The sequence below is a fragment of the Betta splendens genome, chromosome 17 (assembly GCF_900634795.4).
Source record: "Betta splendens chromosome 17, fBetSpl5.4, whole genome shotgun sequence".
In the NCBI taxonomy this organism is placed as follows: Eukaryota; Metazoa; Chordata; class Actinopteri; order Anabantiformes; family Osphronemidae; genus Betta; species Betta splendens.
In genome coordinates, this window is record NC_040897.2 from 12,828,729 (window position 1) to 12,846,145 (window position 17,417).

Consider the following 17,417-nt stretch of genomic DNA (forward strand, 5'->3'; position numbering starts at 1 on the left):
CCGTCTTCACCAGTCGTCCTGTTCGTTGTCGGGCTGGAGCTGTTGCCTTTGTGTAGTTGTAGTCTCTGCCCTTGGTGTTACAAGGTTTTATTGATGTCCTGGTTTCTCAATTGAAAGCCGTGGTGCTAAGTGTCAGGACTGATACTATTTACAGCTATGTTTAGCTGAAGCCGCCTTGGACGAGCCTTGTTCCTCCACATCGCTCTCCTCGGTCCGATGGCAGATAAGGTGTGATTATAGTCTCGCATTGATGGGTTTCTCTTTAGGAACTCATTACACTGAACAGACCTTCTGCGATGTCAGTAATAGAAGTAATATTTAAGACAGCAGTTGCTTAAGCAGGGGTTAGGACCCAGCAGTCGGACCGTAAATCTGAGTATTCAGAAAGTTTCAAAGGACGAAAGCTAATTATAAAATGTAGTGAAACAAGTTAATTAGTTGGCAAATTTAGGTGATGTCTAATATGTGCTGCATACCTTTACCTGTACCTGTAGACTTTTATATTGTTGTATTTTTTTTAATTAACAGGTTTCGTCTCCGTTTGTAAAGAAAGTCTGTGCATTTAATAGTCTAAATTTGGGATGCTTCCCATGATTCTTATTTAATAGTCTTCACACAACAGGCCAACTATTCCACGTTGATTTTCCACAGCGCCGAGGTATTTGTGTTTGCCACTGCATAAAAATTATAAGAGTAACATGCTGTCCTCTGCTCCGGCATGCTTCCTCCCCACATCAGAGGGAAAAGCCCTCGGCTGTAAGTGTGTGCGGCTCCCATTGGACGACAGGCCTCGGCGGCTGCCCTAATTGTGCTTGTTGACAGTGGCTTGGCCTTGCTGCGGGGCCGGTGCCGAGTGACGCCGTTGAGAGGCCTGGCTTCCACGCTCCCTTCCTGCCTCGCTGCCTTACAATGGAGGTGCCCAGTCACGTGACCCGCGGGCCTTCCCCAGCTGTAGGAAGAAACGGTGCAGGAAGTGTGTGGAGGTCAAAGGGCGGCGCGGACTCCTGCCCGCGGCTTCAAAGAAGCGACTCGGGAGGCGTCTAGCTCTTGAACAGACGGTTGAATTCCTGTTGACCCTTTGACTTCTGTTCGGCTCAGAGGAAAAAGCTCTGGATCATGACTCATGATCTGTGGCACAAACAGATTTTTATATGCAGCATTCGTGTGTTTTTCAGATTACAGGGTTACAACTGATTGTCTAGTCAAGCATTTAAGTCATTAAAAATTTTAAATTTCTTCAGATTTTAAAAGCTTTTCATTGTTGACAGTAATATTATACATGATTATGGGTGATGGATGACATTGCACACCTACCTATTAAGTTTGTGCTGCAGGAGACGTTTCAATCTTTACAAACAAACACCATCACTACCGCTGCCTTGTGCTGAGTTAGAAAGATGATCATAGTCTTATAGAAGATCTTATAGTCATAATAAGCATATCCAACATTAGCAAATGCATGAATGAAGTTAAAAATATTAGGACTAACTAATAATAGAAATAAGTCCAGGGCAGAGCAGCAATCAACTTCCTTTCACGTTGCCTGTCTTTATCCCGTCCTGTCTCTGCAGTGTATTTGGCATCTCCCCCATTGTTGAGAGCAACTGCTCCTGCACATGGAAGCTCACGGTGCATCCGAACCGTAAGTGGTACCACTTTGTGAATCCCATTATGCTGTTGATTCTCTACTACACCCTGGCCACGCTCATCCGCCTCTGGCTGCAGGAGCCGATCGACCAGCTGATGGTGAGGACAACAGACAGAGCAGCACACACAGTAACAGTTCACAGCCTTTGACCGCATTAATTACTGCGAGGACATATAAGTATATAAGAAAATGTTGTGCTGGTCTTTTCACGAACGACGTGACAATGCTTGCGTGCTTTAAACCTGGACTTTGAACCAGCTGAATCAATGGCAAACGCGGGAATGAGACCTCAGAATGAGCGCATGACACCTCCAAACTGGTTCTTCTACACAGAACTGAAATAGATCCAAATTGAATCGAATGAGCAGCCACGTGGCCTCGTGAACAGACAAGCGGTGTTGATGGAAGATTTCAGGGTGATCGATCTCTGGTTGGATCTGTTTATCGTAGCTCAAGTGTTATCTGAGACACTGTTTACATAATAAGTCACTACAGCGTTTTACACTAGAAGGTTTAATTGCATGCGCTTGTGAATTCTGATCTACCCTAGGATCCATTTTACCTAATAACTACAAGTGCAACTCACACATGTTGTATCATGTTTAGATGACTGTTCATTACAGACATTTAATCACTAGATACTGTGTAAAAGAAAGATTTGCATAGTTAAAATAATACATCTAAAGCTGCAGCTTTTTGAAAATGTAACTTAAACTTGATTTGATGCAAACTGTTCCCAAGCTGCTGAAGATCTCAGTAATATGTTGAAAGTGGTGCACATCATGAAGACCCCCACTCCTGAATTCAGCGTCTCTTCCTTCACCTCAGAGCTCATGGCTCAGCTTCTATAATGGAGTTATAGATTAGTTTTTTTATAGAGGAGTCAATATGTCCCTGTAAACCTGCAGGACTTTGTGGAAGGATCAATAATGCATAAAGGGGTGTGTGTGGTTGTGTTTTCACCTACGCTTACACTTTAGAACACACTAATAATAAAATGTGATTATGACATAAATCTGCCACCGACAGCTGTGTTCGATTTCAAAGACACTGATGGACTTCATCAAGAAAAATCTAGACACACTCACCAGTTCTTGGTTAAATCAGAGCTTGATTTCTATTTATTTTGCAGTAGTTCACTGACTAAACCCTGTGGAAACCATAATTCAGTCCAACTTTTTAAAAGTCTCCAAAGAAATGACAAAAGGAATCTGACCATAAACTAAAAACAATATCACATACAACATGATCTTCACACAGAACCATCAACATAAATATTTACCTATAGCATAAACTTTTTGATTATACAGTCTGGGTTTGATGTTGAATTCAAGAGTGTGGTGAAGACATGTTTAGATGTATAACCACTGCAAGACGCAGCCACAGCTAAAATTTAAAAATTCTGGTATGTGAATGTTTATTGAAGAAACTGACTATCAATTAGCTTTTATTGGGAACTCATTCAGAGACTCGCTAACGGTCGTCCTACTGCTCCTCAGTCATTGTCTAAATAAGCTCAGTGAAGCTGTGATGTGTTCTGCTCAATACTGGACTGAGCCCAAAGCCCGGAGTGGAAGCCACACATTGTCTAAAACCTATCTGTGTTTTTTCAGGACAACAAGGATGAAGATATGTGTGAGGAGGAGGATCTGGATGAGGACAGAACAAATAACTCTGCCAACAGGAAGAGGCAGCTGTGGTGGGAGTCACGCCAAGGCACGGATGAGAAAAATGTACGTGAGGGTTGATACAGTACACACAATGGGCAGGAAGGACTCATCCTCAGTAGAAGGTGTTACAACAGGGGTCTGAGTAAATGGAAAAGTAAACGTTGTAACATACTAGACATAAAGCAGATGCTGTATTTTTCTTCAGTGTCTTGCATCAAACCCTTATCTTTATTGCTGAGACGTAATAGTGAGCTGGAAGCCTATGAATCACTCGACCTATAACAGTCAGGTCGTGGAATGTTTGAAGATAACAGGAAACTGACTCTTTGTTAACCGTAAGAATCTTACAGGTTCATTCCACCAGACCGGAGCAGTTGACTGTTTTCACCAGCTTATGTGTGTATTTAGCTGAGCTTTCACCTTCATAATGAACTCATCCCTGGAATGATTTCAGCTAGAAGTGGACACACACACACACACTGACCTTGTTCCCATATCAAAGAGTGTAGTCTGTCTCCTCTGGCCTCCTCCTGAGGCTTAAAAGCTTTTAGGCTGTACGGATGCAGATGAATGATGGGCTCGATTTACAGAGTAGTGCTGCTCAGCTTTGTTCCTGCTTATCAGCGACTATAAAGAACACGGAGGCCTTTGACTTCGGTAGCTCATCGATAACACACCTTGCCTTGTATGCTCTTTTCTCTCCCTAGCTCCTCTCCACTCAGGATGGCATCAGTACGACTGAGGTGGGGGCTTAAACATGTACCTCTTACCCCTGACCCACTCCTTTCACCCTTCAGTGTTGCCCCAAGAAAATGAGAAACTGCAGAGTGCTTTACACACCGCACTCTCATAAACTCTGGTCTAACCCAGGTTTATGAGTTTAACCAACTATTTCACTTCACCCAGAGCAACAGTATACTGTATTGGCACTAAATGTACTTTGCAGGTTAATCCTGAGGCCAAACTTGAAGATTACTCTGGTGTCAAACTGCCTGTATTAACTGCCTATGCACTAATGGATAACTAATTGAAACAAAAATATGTGCAGTGTGAAAAGTGGAAGGACAACATGTGACAATGTCTGTGTATTAAACATGTAATCCTAAAAAAAATGTGTTTTTTATATTATTTGTAATTTCTGATTGTTTCTGACAATGATCTACAGGCTGTATCAAACGGGACGTCCTTTGACTTTGTCACAACCGAGAATGGACCGGTCCGTCTGGACCTGTACTCCACCCCCACATATAAAATGGACCAGCCCAGCGTTGAAACAGGTGAAGTCTAAATATACATTTATATTATTGTATACATTAAATATTTGGTCATCAGAGTGGAATAAAATGAGCAAAGTCACTTTATATGATTGTTACCTAATACATCATGTTGTTCATTTTGAAATATTCATTGTTAAATGTATAATAGGAAAGTGTCATAAAGTTCCTGTACATTGACTTTGTTGTCTCTGATTTTAGAGAATTGTCCTTAAAGGGGCACTTCACTGATTTTATGTGTCACACATCATATAAAAGTCATGTGGGAAGTGTGAACACAGCTGTCTAATGTCCTCCGCATCTCTGGAGGAGCTTTATGAGCACTGGCCTAATGACTTCATGGAGATCAAAGCATCTGCCAAATGACTGCATGTAGATGTACTGTTTTTATTCTTGGCTGGGGAGTTGAAAACTTTTTACCTCAAAGCCTCCATTACAAATAAATATAGTCCTTGTTTCTACCATTCTTTTAAACGGGGTGTTTTTATTAGTTGGTCCTGTTGTCGTGTTGTGTAAGTGCAGGGAGTGAATAACTAAAAGCACTTTAACTCATTTAACAATGAGCTCTGTTTCTGTCTTCAACCAGAGAAAAAGGATGAGAGCGTGTACGAGGTTTGTTTGCCCCCGGAGGATTCAGAGCTGGAGGGTGGGGAGGAGAAGTCGGAGGGAGGAGAGAAGGAGATGAAGAAAAGAGGAGTCGGTGCGATGGTCAAAGTCTTCCACTTCATCATGAAACAGAGCTACATCTGTGCACTCATAGCCATGATGGTGAGTGATGAGAGGAAACAGGAGCAATTTGTGTCATGTATTTCCCTTTTAAGCCATTTCCACTCCAACAACAGAAGGTAACGAACCCGCACTAGAAACACAACGCCCATCTCCATGATAAACTTAGACTACGGTGCAGATGTCCTTGAGCAAGGCACTGAACCCCGCCGTGCTCCGGTTGCAAAGCTGAACAATCAAAGTGGAAGCTGTCAGTGGGCAGCTTCTGAGTTTTAGTAAAAAGACCATCTGTTCTGAGTTGAAACATTCCTCGATGAGTCATCGTTAGCAACTTAGCAACAGTTACTCAGTTCACACACAGACACTTTGTTTTGTTAACTCTTAATACACAGAACAACCTGTGATGATTTCTCACTTAATCAAGTACAGTGTTTATTACATAAATATATGTAGAATCTAGTTTAGGAAACGAAACTCAGCAGGACTTTATTTTTCCTCGCATAAACAAATGTGGATTGATGATATTTGTAATTGTGTTGCAGACTTGTTGATGTTGACTTTGACTGTGTATTTATGCTTAGTGTAACGTAGTCATGTCATAATTAGAAGCAGCCGAGGATCCGGCCACAAGCGCTTGTCTTCCTTTCGCCTCTCATCAGCGGCCGAGGATCATTTGTTTACGCTGCTCTGTGGTTCCTTTTCTTCAGGCTTGGAGCATCACGTACGTCAGCTGGCTGACGTTCGTCTTCCTCATGTGGTCGTGCATGCTGTGGATGGTGAGGGACCGGAGGCGCTACGCCATGCTGTCCTCTCCCTTCATGGTGGCTTACGGCAACCTGCTCATAGTGCTGCAGTACATCTGGACCTTTGAGAACATGTCTCCCATCTCTGGCTTCTTCGTCAAGAAGAACAATCCTTTCCACTCGCTCTCATCCAAGGTTTGACATTGTTTATTTTAAATCCATGAACTTAAAACTGACCTTAAATTGACTGACGTAAAAACAAAAATGTACTTGGAAATAAAGCATGAGACTAAACTAGAAAGAAGCTAGTTTGTTTGTCTGATAGTTTATTTGAATTAATAAATGTTGACTTATATTATAATGTAACGCTAACTACTCCTGACATAATAGTATCAACAGTCAAATTTTAATCATCATGACCTTTAGTGGTTTAAAGTTTTAGTCTCAGATTCAGGAACTGCTGTAACTTCTGCTCATCCGTGTGTTGTTCTGACCACCCGAGCTGCGCTCTCTGCACGTTCGACGATGTGGAAATGATCTATTAGTTCGTCTTCGCTCTGCTAGTCTAAACATGGCATTTGTGGCGTGTAGGTCCTGTGTCTGCTGAGCTTCTGGTTGCTACTGAGGCAAACGCTCACAGAGAGACGGGACAAACAAAAGGAAGACGGCGCTGGTCTGGTGGATGTTCATGTGGATGATCAGAAGAAGGAGGGTAAGCCCTAAACTCCTCTATTTAAGCTGTTGGAGAAGTATAGTGTTAGTACCAGTTGGTAGAATCGACAATAATATGCAGGTGTAGTCAATTATTCTGTGTTAATCTGGTTGATTTGTGGATAGAATTAGAGTTTTATGTTAAAGGGGTCAAAGTAAACTGTTTGTTTAACCTGCACATCTCACACTCCAGGATCAGATTCTCTTGATTCGTTCATCATCTGCTTGTCGGTCAGAGGATTTCCCCTCGTGATAGTGCATGTTCCAAAAATGTCAACCCTTAATTTGCTTTACTTTATGAACTTTATAACAGTTAGCATAAATTATTCATGGTTCAAGTGGTTGTGGCTTAAACTGTTCTGTGTTGTAAATCACTTTGATTATTGGACACATCATTTGAAGCTATATGTCAAAGTGACAGGCAAAATAAACACAGTTAGGACTATACGTTACCTGATTGCACTTGGTCTTAGTCGCTTAGTGTAATTTTCTTTGCTCCTGTAGAGGAAGCGGACTCTGAGGAGGGAGGAGAGCAGGACATCATGCACGTGCTGGGCAGCATGGTCATGGCTCTGCTGGTCAAATACTGGATCTACGTCTGTGGGGGCATGTTCTTCTTTGTCAGCTTTGAGGGAACCATGGTCATGTACAAGATCATTTACATGATGATGTTCCTCTCCTGTGTGGCCCTTTACCAGGTAACACCCTGGCATCTGCAGATACTCTTGTATAAAATGTATGAAAGCCTTTAGGCTGGCTGTTAACACTGTGTTACTCAGGTTCCTGCAATACTTTAGAAATAAATGTCTGAACCCAACAAAGACTTTGGAGAATTAATTAATATGCTGTGAACATAACTGTGTTGATGTTTCTGCATTCAATTTACCAAAGACAGAAGGTTCTGACAACTTCAGTGCTGTCATAAAGTTTGTGTGCAGCGCTCTCATAATGCACAGCTATATGACTGCTTTATAAACCCATTCACAGGAAAACAGAGCAGAAAACCTGTGATTTATTCTTTGCATATTTCATAAATCCCCACTTTCTTTTCAACCTAGGTCCACTACGAGTGGTGGCGGAGGATCCTGAAGTACTTCTGGATGTCGGTGGTGATGTACACCATGCTGGTCCTCACTCTGGTCTACACCTACCAATTCGATGGCTCGAATAACTTCTGGAACGAAACGCTGGGCATGAAGAATGAGGGGTGAGAAGGACTAACTGACCCCCTGCTGGTCTCATCCTCTACAAAACACAAACGATTTAATCAAGGTAGGATGGGACTAATCCACCGCTCCAAATGTGGTTAAGTCACTTTCCTTGTGTGCAGCTTGAAGGACCTTGGTCTGGAGCGGTTCACTCTGTCCGAGCTGTTCACCAAGATCTTCATCCCCACCTCCTTCCTGCTGGCCTGTATCCTCCACCTGCACTACTTCCACGACCGCTTTCTGCAGCTCACCGACCTCCAGGCCATAGTGGCCAAAGAGGAGAGCACTATCTACAGGTGAGACACTTCCTCCACTGTTTGCTTCTGTTCTTCTATTTAAGTTGACTAAAATCCAAACTAACAGGTGAGTTGCAAACTTCTTAATAGAGCAGTAGCGTTCGACCTTCAGTGGAGCTTTTGTCAGTAACTGTTTCTGAGCACGCTAAGGTTGCAAAGGATGGTTGTTTACAACTGGTATTAATCTGTTTCTGTTTTTACGTTCAGCCTGACATCAAAGTTTCCTAATGGGCAGAGTTACGACTGCACCCTTTTTATTTTTAGTCAGGTTCTTGTTATTGTAGAAGTTTGCGTCCATTATTCATCGGTTTGTGCGTGTTAAAACCAGCAGAACTTCATGTCTTTTCATCAGTCACTCTGCTGGATAATCACCATGTTAGAACACCCAGTAAAACAGTGTTCCCATCATGCATCTGTCACTGTGAGGTTTTAACACTTTCTCAGTGTGGGGTGTGTGTTGTTGTGGGTTTTCCATTATTTCGCTGCTGCCTGCTCAGCTCGTCTCTGCTCTGCTTCTCTCTGTGACCTGCCGCCGTCTCTCTCCTCTGCTGTCCGTCTCTCACAGCCACGCTAAAGTCAATGGGCGTGTCTATCTGATCATGAATAGGTGGGTACCGCTCGCTTTCTGTGGCATCCATCACCCATCCGTCTAAATGTCCTCGTCTCAACACTAATGTTTTTTCTTCACCCTGTTTGCCAGAGAAGGTTCTCTTTTAACTCCTGTAGTTTCCTTTTCCCACTTACAGGAACGAAATAGTTTTTTAAATTTATTTTTTGCCTGTAGCCTCCTCTTGTTGGGTTCTGTCAGCTCCTGGATCCTTAACACCTTTCTGAATCCAGCCCAGCCTTTTCCTCTCCTCTTGTATGTTATCCAGCTTTTACAAGGGCTGATATCTTCCCTACGCATGTTTGGATTAGTAAAAACTGGTCTTCTATTCCAGTATCTTGCCCTGATCCCACCCCTCTGTGAATCCTGTTCCCTCACCACAGAAACTCTTTGCCCAGTATTTATGCATTTCAGTAAAACAGTGCCTATTTCCACTGTAAGTGATTCAGTTTGTTTTTGTCAATTTCTCTCTCCTCATTGTTCATCATGGCTTTTGTGTAACTTCATTGTTCTGAGCAGCATCAAGCAAAAAATTCCAACCCAGCAGAGCAAGTAAGTGTGACATCTGGAAAACAAACTGCTTGCCTTGCTATGTGGTTCATGCAAGCCAAACCTGACCTTTGACCTCCAGAGTTTGAAGTGTTAATGCCTCACTTCAGCTGTTACCATGTCTTTGCTGCAAGAAGAAAATTCCTCCTGTTCGATTGTTTTAACGAATGCAAAAGGAATGTGCACTGCTTATCGATGACAATGCCTGATGGACTAAGAGCTAAAGATTCCCATCCTGACATTTGCATCATTTGACTTTTGAAATTCACCTGGACCGACTGTATGCGTGTGTGTTGTATTTATATACTTATGAGGACTCCAGTGGACACTAAAACGGAATCACACATTTCAGTCAGTATAAACCATTATGTCAACAAAATATACTGTAAAGCAACTGAACAAAGATTGGGCTGATTGTGGTGACTAATACCTTTTAAATAAATATATTGAATGGAATAAACAGTAGCAAATATAGCTGTCATGAAGCAGCAGGAAGCATTTCTTAACTTAAAGTAGCGTAGCTGTCATCTATGGTAGTATAAAGTAGAAAAACACGTCCTCACAAGTGTAAAAATCTCATATACTGTATGTGAGTCGCACGTGTGTTAATTTCACACATGATTTCAGGTTGGTTAACCCGGATGGCAGCCTGGCGGACCTCACCATGCTCAGCGCCAGCTCAGTGGATGCAGCGCTGCCCAGAGAGGAGCAGAGGCCGGAGCAGGAGGAGCCGCCCAGGGAGTGGGAGAAGGAGCAGGAGCAGCAGCAGGAGCAGGCCCTGGTGCTGGTGATGGATGACACCGATAAGCCTGCTGACAAGAGCCTCTCCGACCAGCGACAGTCCAGCACAGAGGAGAGCCACCACTGCAGTGCGGAAACCGAACCAGAGCCGAGCACCGAGCAGAGCTCAGGTGCCGAAACACAGCAGGCCCGCAAACCCCATTAGGCAACAGCAATACTGTGGAAATGCCCTGAAAATAATGGGCCCGGATGAACAGAAAGTATCGTGTATTACAGTTTAGCCCTAAAACTCGGCTGAGTCTTCACACTGGTTTAGCTTGAATAATTTTAACAGCTACGCTTTCATGCCTGACTTATAACAACCCCACACGCGTGCTGCGTTGGCTGATCTGCAGCTCGTGCATGTGACTCTGCAGACGCTTGTTTACTCCTCTCGCAGCGTTTACAGCTGAGACTCCGTGATGACAGAAAAGCCTGCTTTCTCATGTCGCTCTCATTCCGTCAGAAGACTCGGGCGGCTGCAGGAGTCCGGCTGTTAATCACCCCACGCATAGTTGTAAAAATATGTTATGTTGCCAATTTTGGGGTTCCGAGAGATTTATCTTCTGTTCTGTTCTGTTCTGTTGTGACACGACGCGTAGCTCAAGTACTCACCCATTACAGTACGTCCTCCCACCAACGCCTGCCTCTTAAATTATAATGTTGTTTATATACACAGAAAGTAGGTGATAAAACACAAGCGTGCAGGGCCCCTCGGTTTCTAATGAGCTGCAGGCTATATGAGCTATATGCTCAGCTCCTAATCTAAACAATGAAAGCTCTATAAATGCCTGTGTAATATACCTTCTATAATAACATAAACCTACCACACTCTAAGTTCATTTTTTATTTTCTGTGTGGGAATGTTAAAACAAGTATTCAGAGTCTACTTTCTCAGGTGTAAAAGCCAGTTTGGAGTCGTTAATACAGATCTTAAACCTTTCTATTCATTTAACATGTGGGAAATATTCATAAAACTAACAGCTCTATGACTTTAAACATGGAAAGCACATATTGCAATAACCTGTGTCTGGGGCTTACCTCCTTTATGTTCTTTAATTATATAAAATGTAGTTTCGTTTGTTAAGTTTATTACCATGGAGAACAATTTAATGTCTGGTTCTATAAAGACCTTGTTAGCAGGTACTTTCATCCAAATCTATTTTAATAATCTTTGGTTGGTGAACACGGCGTGCCGTTGCTGAATGACGGTGGATGTGTTGCTGCAATCCAAATACTTTCCCTCTGCAGCTCTACAGGCTTGTTGTTCTTTCCATTTTACCAAATCTGGTTTTTATCTCGTCTTCCTTAGATCTGAAGAACAAATGGCACCTTGTGGTCGACCGTCTGACTGTCCTTTTCCTCAAGTTCCTGGAGTATTTCCACAAACTCCAGCTGTTCATCTGGTGGCTACTGGAGATTCACATTATCAAGATCGTGGCCTCCTACATTGTTCTGGTCTCTCTCAAAGAGGTAGGAACTCATTATGTGCGTCCACCGCTGATTCCATCTGTCAGCTCTGCAGCAGCACATCAACCCCACTACTACTGCTACTGTAAATCACAGCATTTTTCTGACTTTAGGCGTCCTGTGTAGTATCTTGTGTTTTTGTGCTTCTTCTTTTCTTCTGTCCGTCTGGTATCTGTTTATTTAGAGTCGTATGGATTTATTAGCGTGTGTGTGTGTGTGTGTGTGTGTGTGTGTGTGTGTGTGTGTGTGTGTGTGTGTGTGTGTGTGTGTGTGTGTGTGTGTGTGTGTGTGTGTGTGTGTGTGTGTGTGTGTGTGTGTGTGTGTGTGTGTGTGTGTGTGTGTCCATGCTCAACATGTTTTCACACCAGGAACTATAAATAAGGCCGATGAACTGAGCTGATTACAGTATAGTCCCTGTGAAATGAACCAGATTTGTCTGTAACCACACAGACAATAATCTGGACACATTTGAGCTCTGACTTTCTGAATTGTTTCGACTCAGACTGATCCCTTTGACCTTTTTAAAAGAGTTCTCTGTTTAGAACATTACTGAGGTGACCAGCGTCCTCTCCTGTGCAGGTGTCTTTGTTCAACTACGTGTTCCTGGCGTCCTGGGCCTTTGCTCTGCCCTACAGCCACTATCGACCCCTGGCCTCCAGCGTTTGCACTGTGTGGACATGCGTGGTCATTGTATGCAAGATGTTATACCAGCTGAAATCTATATATCTACCATACTACTCCAAGAACTGCTCTGTGGTAAGTGGTCACTGCGCGCTGATAAACATTATCCTTATTATCCGAGAACACCACTGTCTATGTTCTATCTACAGCCAGTGAACGAATCAATGCTACCGGCTGATATGATAAAGGCGTCCCTGCTGTATAAGGAGCCCATTGATCCCGTCAACTGGGTGGGATTGAAGAAGTCTGATGACCTGCTGGGCTACCTCAGCGTGAGCAGTGGAAACATTCATCAGCTAAACATTTTAACACACTGTCACAAGAGATGGAAGGAGCATCATCCATGTCCTACGTTTCCTCCTGTGCAGAACAATCTCTTGATGCTGGCCATCCTAGCATTTGAGTCAACCATCTACCGCCATCAGCAATATTTCAGACTGCGGAACAAGCTGTCACCTCCCGCTGCTTGTATTATCTTCCACGATATAACGAGACAGCACTTGGACATCGGCATCATCCACTTCGTCAAATATTTCATCAATTACTTTTTCTACAAGTTTGGACTTGAGGTACGAAAGAGAGTGAAAAAGTGGAAACACGTTTTACAATCAGATCATATTTTATTTCACGTCTTTTCCACAGACATGTCTGCTGTTGGTGGTCAATGTCATCGGGCAGCGCATGGACTTCTATGCAATGCTCCATGCCTTTGCATTGATAGCTGTCATGTATCGACGGAGGAGGAAAGCCATAGCTGAGATCTGGCCCAAGTACTGCTGCTTCCTGGCCTGCATGTTGACGTTTCAGTACTTGGTCTGCATCGGGTTCCCACCGGCAGCCTGTAAAGGTCAGTGTATTTGATGCACCGACACTCAACCTGCTAAAGTCAACAAATGCTTCATTATGTCTTTCTATTCGTAATGTTTTGATTTTAGACTATCCTTGGAGTACTACAGACACCAATGTGGTCAAGTGGCTCTACATTCCAGATTACCGTGCCAGTCCCAACCCTCTGTTCCTCATATGTACGTGTTCTTCAGATTAAATATTTCTTTATGTTTTGAGTTACATCCAATAAAATATACTGATAAGTTTATTCTTACAGAGTCAGAGTTATAAATGTGGCTTCTCCTCTCTTCTAGACGACTTCATGCTGCTGCTCTGCGCCTCCCTTCAGAGGCAGGTGTTTGAGGATGAGAACAAGGCGGCAGTTCGCCTCATGGCCGGAGACAACGTGGAGATCTGCAGAGACCTGGACGCGGCCTCCTTCAGCGTCCATAACCCCGTCCCCGACTTCATCCACTGCAGGTACGGCAGCCACTGTTTCGCTGCATTTGCTGGCTGGACACAGGACAGTACAGTGTATGGCCATGAATCCCACACTCGTAGTTTATTACATTACATTCACTTAACACTTGTCATAATGTTGGTGTCATTGGAGCTTGGCTGAACCAGCATTAACAACAACAGCCGCAGCATACAAATGGAAAGGAAGTGAAGTAGCCGGCTTAATTGATGCTTAACGATGTTAAGATTCCTAGATAAAAAGTGAAACTCGGTCAAAACAAGCGGAGCTATCCCTATATCCTGTACTTAGACACTATACTGTACTTGGATTAGAGAAAAGTAAATTAAGAAGCAATGTGGAACATATTTATATAGTTGTTATATCAAATATTAATGTAAAATGAAGCTGTTGGGAGCCTCTTTAATACTAAAAGTCTCCTTTTGAATGAGATTTACACATAAAATTATTCAAAATTCAGTAAGGAAAAAATTTACGTTAATATAATAACACATGCACTTTATTCGAGTCAATGTACTGTATCTCACAGTCAAACCTCATATTTACTGAGCTCAGTGAACTGTTGCTGTACTTGGCAGCCAACTGTGTGACTGTAGTTGTGGATGGGAGGCTGCTTTCAAACAACACGCTCAGTCAGAAGCTCCCTCTTAAATAACGGCAGGGAAAAACTGACAGATGACAGAAGCCCATGTAAGTGTTGTAGCTTAGTGGAGGAGTTATCGAATAGCTGCGCTGCAGCCCAGAAACCTTGGCTGTTGTCCCATATTTAGATCTGGAGCTTGGTACCGACTTTGCCCATAAAAACCGAGGAGAGGCTTCGAGAGAGGTAGTTTAAAAAAAACAGCAAGAACATCCTGACCTGTCCACAGTCATTGATTATGTGCTCTTCACATTCCACTGTTTTGATGTGCAAAGTGGACAAGTCTTTTATTAACGCACTCTGTGTCCATCAACAAGCACTGATCGGGAGAAAAGCAGCTGTACAGCCCGTCTGTCCACGCCACAGCAGCGCTGCACTTATTCCATCGTTTCCCTCCAGGATCGAATTACGGATGGGGGAGAAATCCATAATCCACAAAAACACTCTGTCCGTCACTTGACGACTCAGACGCTTTTGCCCTGTACTCTAACTCAATAAATAGCTTTTAAGTATGGAAAAGGTATTTTCTCCCCGTGATGAAGAAGGACACTCACTCAGCGATTCCGGCCGGTCCCACTTCATCAGCGCGGCTGCCTAAAGAGGGCAGCTGTTGATGTGGTCCCACGTTTTTCCCAGGTCCATCAAATGAAAGCGCGTCGCGTTCAGTGTGCTCGCTCTACGTAGCTCCATGTGCACGTGCTTTTAGCATGTAACAACAGGACACGCGCTAATGCACACGCTGCACCTGGGCTGAGTGACAGGAGTCGGGTTTCAGATGTGCTTCCTCCTTTAAGCGATGCACTCAGTGTGATGAATGTGAAAGAAACAGCCTGAATGAGCTGAAATGTTGATGGTTTGTGATTAACATTCCCCGTTACTTCAAACATCACAGATTTATTAAATCACCAACAAGCTGGAATTATTAAAAATGATCTGAATGTTCTACCGTCACCTCAACAGATGCTCTTGGTTTTTAAACTGATGCAGTACCTACTGTACTTTACATACTGAATACTCGTGGCGGGCGGTGGTAAATGATCTGTGTTCACATGAAGCGGTTCAGTTGCTGTTTACTGTTCACTGGCAAGCGTCATTTCTCTTGTGTAGGTCGTACCTCGACATGCTGAAGGTCATCATGTTCAGCTACCTGTTCTGGTTCGTCCTCACCATCATCTTCATCACAGGGACTACACGCATCAGCGTCTTCTGCATGGGATACCTGGTGGCCTGCTTCTACTTCCTGCTCTTTGGCGGCGACCTGTTGCTGAAGCCGATCAAAAAGATCCTGCACTACTGGGACTTTCTAATCGCCTACAACATCTTTGTGATCACCATGAAGAACATTTTATCGGTGAGTAAGTTGGTGATGGTGGAAAATCAATCCTACCTGTAAATATTGTAGATATAAGAACATATGAATTGATTAATATGATTCATTAATTTATTTTATTAAATAAAAATATAATATTGCTTTAATAATGTTTGTTTTGTATTATTTAGATCTTAGCTTGTGGCTACATCACCTCTCTAGTCCAGAATCAGTGCTGGTTAATCCAGTTGTGCAGTCTGGCGTGCACGATTAAAGACTACAAGATTGACATCAAACAGCCCAATGGTGAGTGTATGCAGCGGTTTATCCTGTGTATCTATTGGTCATTTGTGTTCTTGTACACAGCAAAATTCACATTAGTCTGTGTGATACAGACTTACAGTAAAACCCTCATCGTTATTTCAAATCTACAGTGTGAAAAGCGCTGACGCTCACATCTGACATTGATAGTTTGTTACATGTGTTAAATGAGTTTGTGATACGTTCCAGCTGAACGGTACTGTGAGCTGCCCAGTAACGAGGCTGGGATCATCTGGGACAGTATCTGCTTCGCCTTCCTGCTGCTGCAGAGACGGGTCTTCATGAGCTACTACTTCCTCCATGTGGTGGCTGATATCAGGGCCTCTCAGATCCTTGCATCAAGGTACAGAGACATTGGAATCAGTAAAGTCAGTCTACTAAATGTGATTGAAGATTGACCCGTGTACTGGTTCCTGGTGTTCTTCAGAGGAGCAGAGCTGTTCCAGGCCACTATAGTGAAGGCGGTGAGGGCCAGACTGGAGGAGGAGAGCAAATCTGTGGAGCAGCTGAAGAGACAGTGAGTCTAAATACTTCACTTCACCTAAAGGCTTTGATGTTGTGGTGCTACAGTATAATGGCTTATTTGTTTTCATTGTGTGTGTAGCTCTGACTCTTATAAAGGTGTGTTCAAGGTAAAAAAGGACGATTGCTCATGGATGTTCTTTTAGTCATTCTTAGCCAACAATGTTCCTTAGTGGCATTAGGTAAGAAAGAGGTTCTAGATTAAAATCAAGCTTTGTTTCCTGAAAGCCGTTTGTCATAAGTCCATCTCACATACAGTGAGGTCGATCTGTTTCCACCACTTACTTGTTTACTCATGATAACATCCACTCACCCGCTCTAATGAGCACTCTGTACACTCGTTTCCATATGAAGCCTGGCCCCGTTTATGGTCATGTGTGTAGTCAGTGATGTTCTTCTCTGTTCATACTTACGTGCTTCTGCACCATCTCTCTGATCTAATCAGGATGGAGCGCATTAAGGTGAGGCAGCAAAAGTTTAAGAGGGGCAAGGAGCGGATGGCGAGCATGGCACAGGAGTCCGTGGATGGACAGACCCTCGAAGTGGGCGAGGACGACGACGATGACGGTACGATAACGCCTGACAGGCCCTTTAATGTGTTTCAGTGTTAAAAACGTTTGTGTAGAAGTGATATGATTGCCAAGAGAGCTCAAGGAGGGTGGGTGAGTGTAATGAAGCTAATCTAAGTTGAATAAGTATGACTTTTGATACCTATATGAACAACGTAGAGCAGAGATATACTTGACTTTCTTATGAAATGTTGCACTGATGTATTTGTGAAATTTTAGGAGCACAGCGAACCAAAGCCAAGACCAAAAAAAAGCAGTGGTGGAGGCCGTGGGTTGATCATGCTTCCAGTAGGTTGACCCTCAACCCTCTTTTTTCTTTTCCTCCACTCTGATTGGCCCTTATGTCCTTGACCAGAATGCTGAGGATTCCCATACTGCCACTGGGCT

General features: G+C 43.3%; 1 protein-coding gene across 9 annotated transcripts in view; it reads left to right on the forward strand.

The window, feature by feature from the left end:
- LOC114844804 (piezo-type mechanosensitive ion channel component 2) overlaps positions 1–17,417 on the forward strand; it is a 47,097-nt gene that overhangs the window by 18,970 nt on the left and 10,710 nt on the right. For 7 of the 9 annotated variants that reach the window (XM_029132411.3, XM_029132414.3, XM_029132415.3 and 4 more), the window contains exons 8-31: positions 1,572–1,746; positions 3,262–3,381; positions 4,026–4,061; positions 4,484–4,595; positions 5,179–5,360; positions 6,026–6,256; positions 6,653–6,773; positions 7,277–7,470; positions 7,831–7,979; positions 8,103–8,276; positions 10,060–10,343; positions 11,525–11,685; positions 12,262–12,438; positions 12,513–12,635; positions 12,732–12,932; positions 13,006–13,210; positions 13,299–13,388; positions 13,506–13,671; positions 15,417–15,660; positions 15,810–15,924; positions 16,129–16,282; positions 16,367–16,456; positions 16,907–17,028; positions 17,250–17,318. In XM_029132411.3, coding sequence (XP_028988244.1) covers positions 1,572–1,746; positions 3,262–3,381; positions 4,026–4,061; positions 4,484–4,595; positions 5,179–5,360; positions 6,026–6,256; positions 6,653–6,773; positions 7,277–7,470; positions 7,831–7,979; positions 8,103–8,276; positions 10,060–10,343; positions 11,525–11,685; positions 12,262–12,438; positions 12,513–12,635; positions 12,732–12,932; positions 13,006–13,210; positions 13,299–13,388; positions 13,506–13,671; positions 15,417–15,660; positions 15,810–15,924; positions 16,129–16,282; positions 16,367–16,456; positions 16,907–17,028; positions 17,250–17,318 — 3,695 coding nt within the window. The remainder of the gene's footprint in view (positions 1–1,571; positions 1,747–3,261; positions 3,382–4,025; positions 4,062–4,483; positions 4,596–5,178; positions 5,361–6,025; positions 6,257–6,652; positions 6,774–7,276; positions 7,471–7,830; positions 7,980–8,102; positions 8,277–10,059; positions 10,344–11,524; positions 11,686–12,261; positions 12,439–12,512; positions 12,636–12,731; positions 12,933–13,005; positions 13,211–13,298; positions 13,389–13,505; positions 13,672–15,416; positions 15,661–15,809; positions 15,925–16,128; positions 16,283–16,366; positions 16,457–16,906; positions 17,029–17,249; positions 17,319–17,417) is intronic. The other 2 variants (XM_029132412.3, XM_041068108.2) reach the window with 1 other exon arrangement.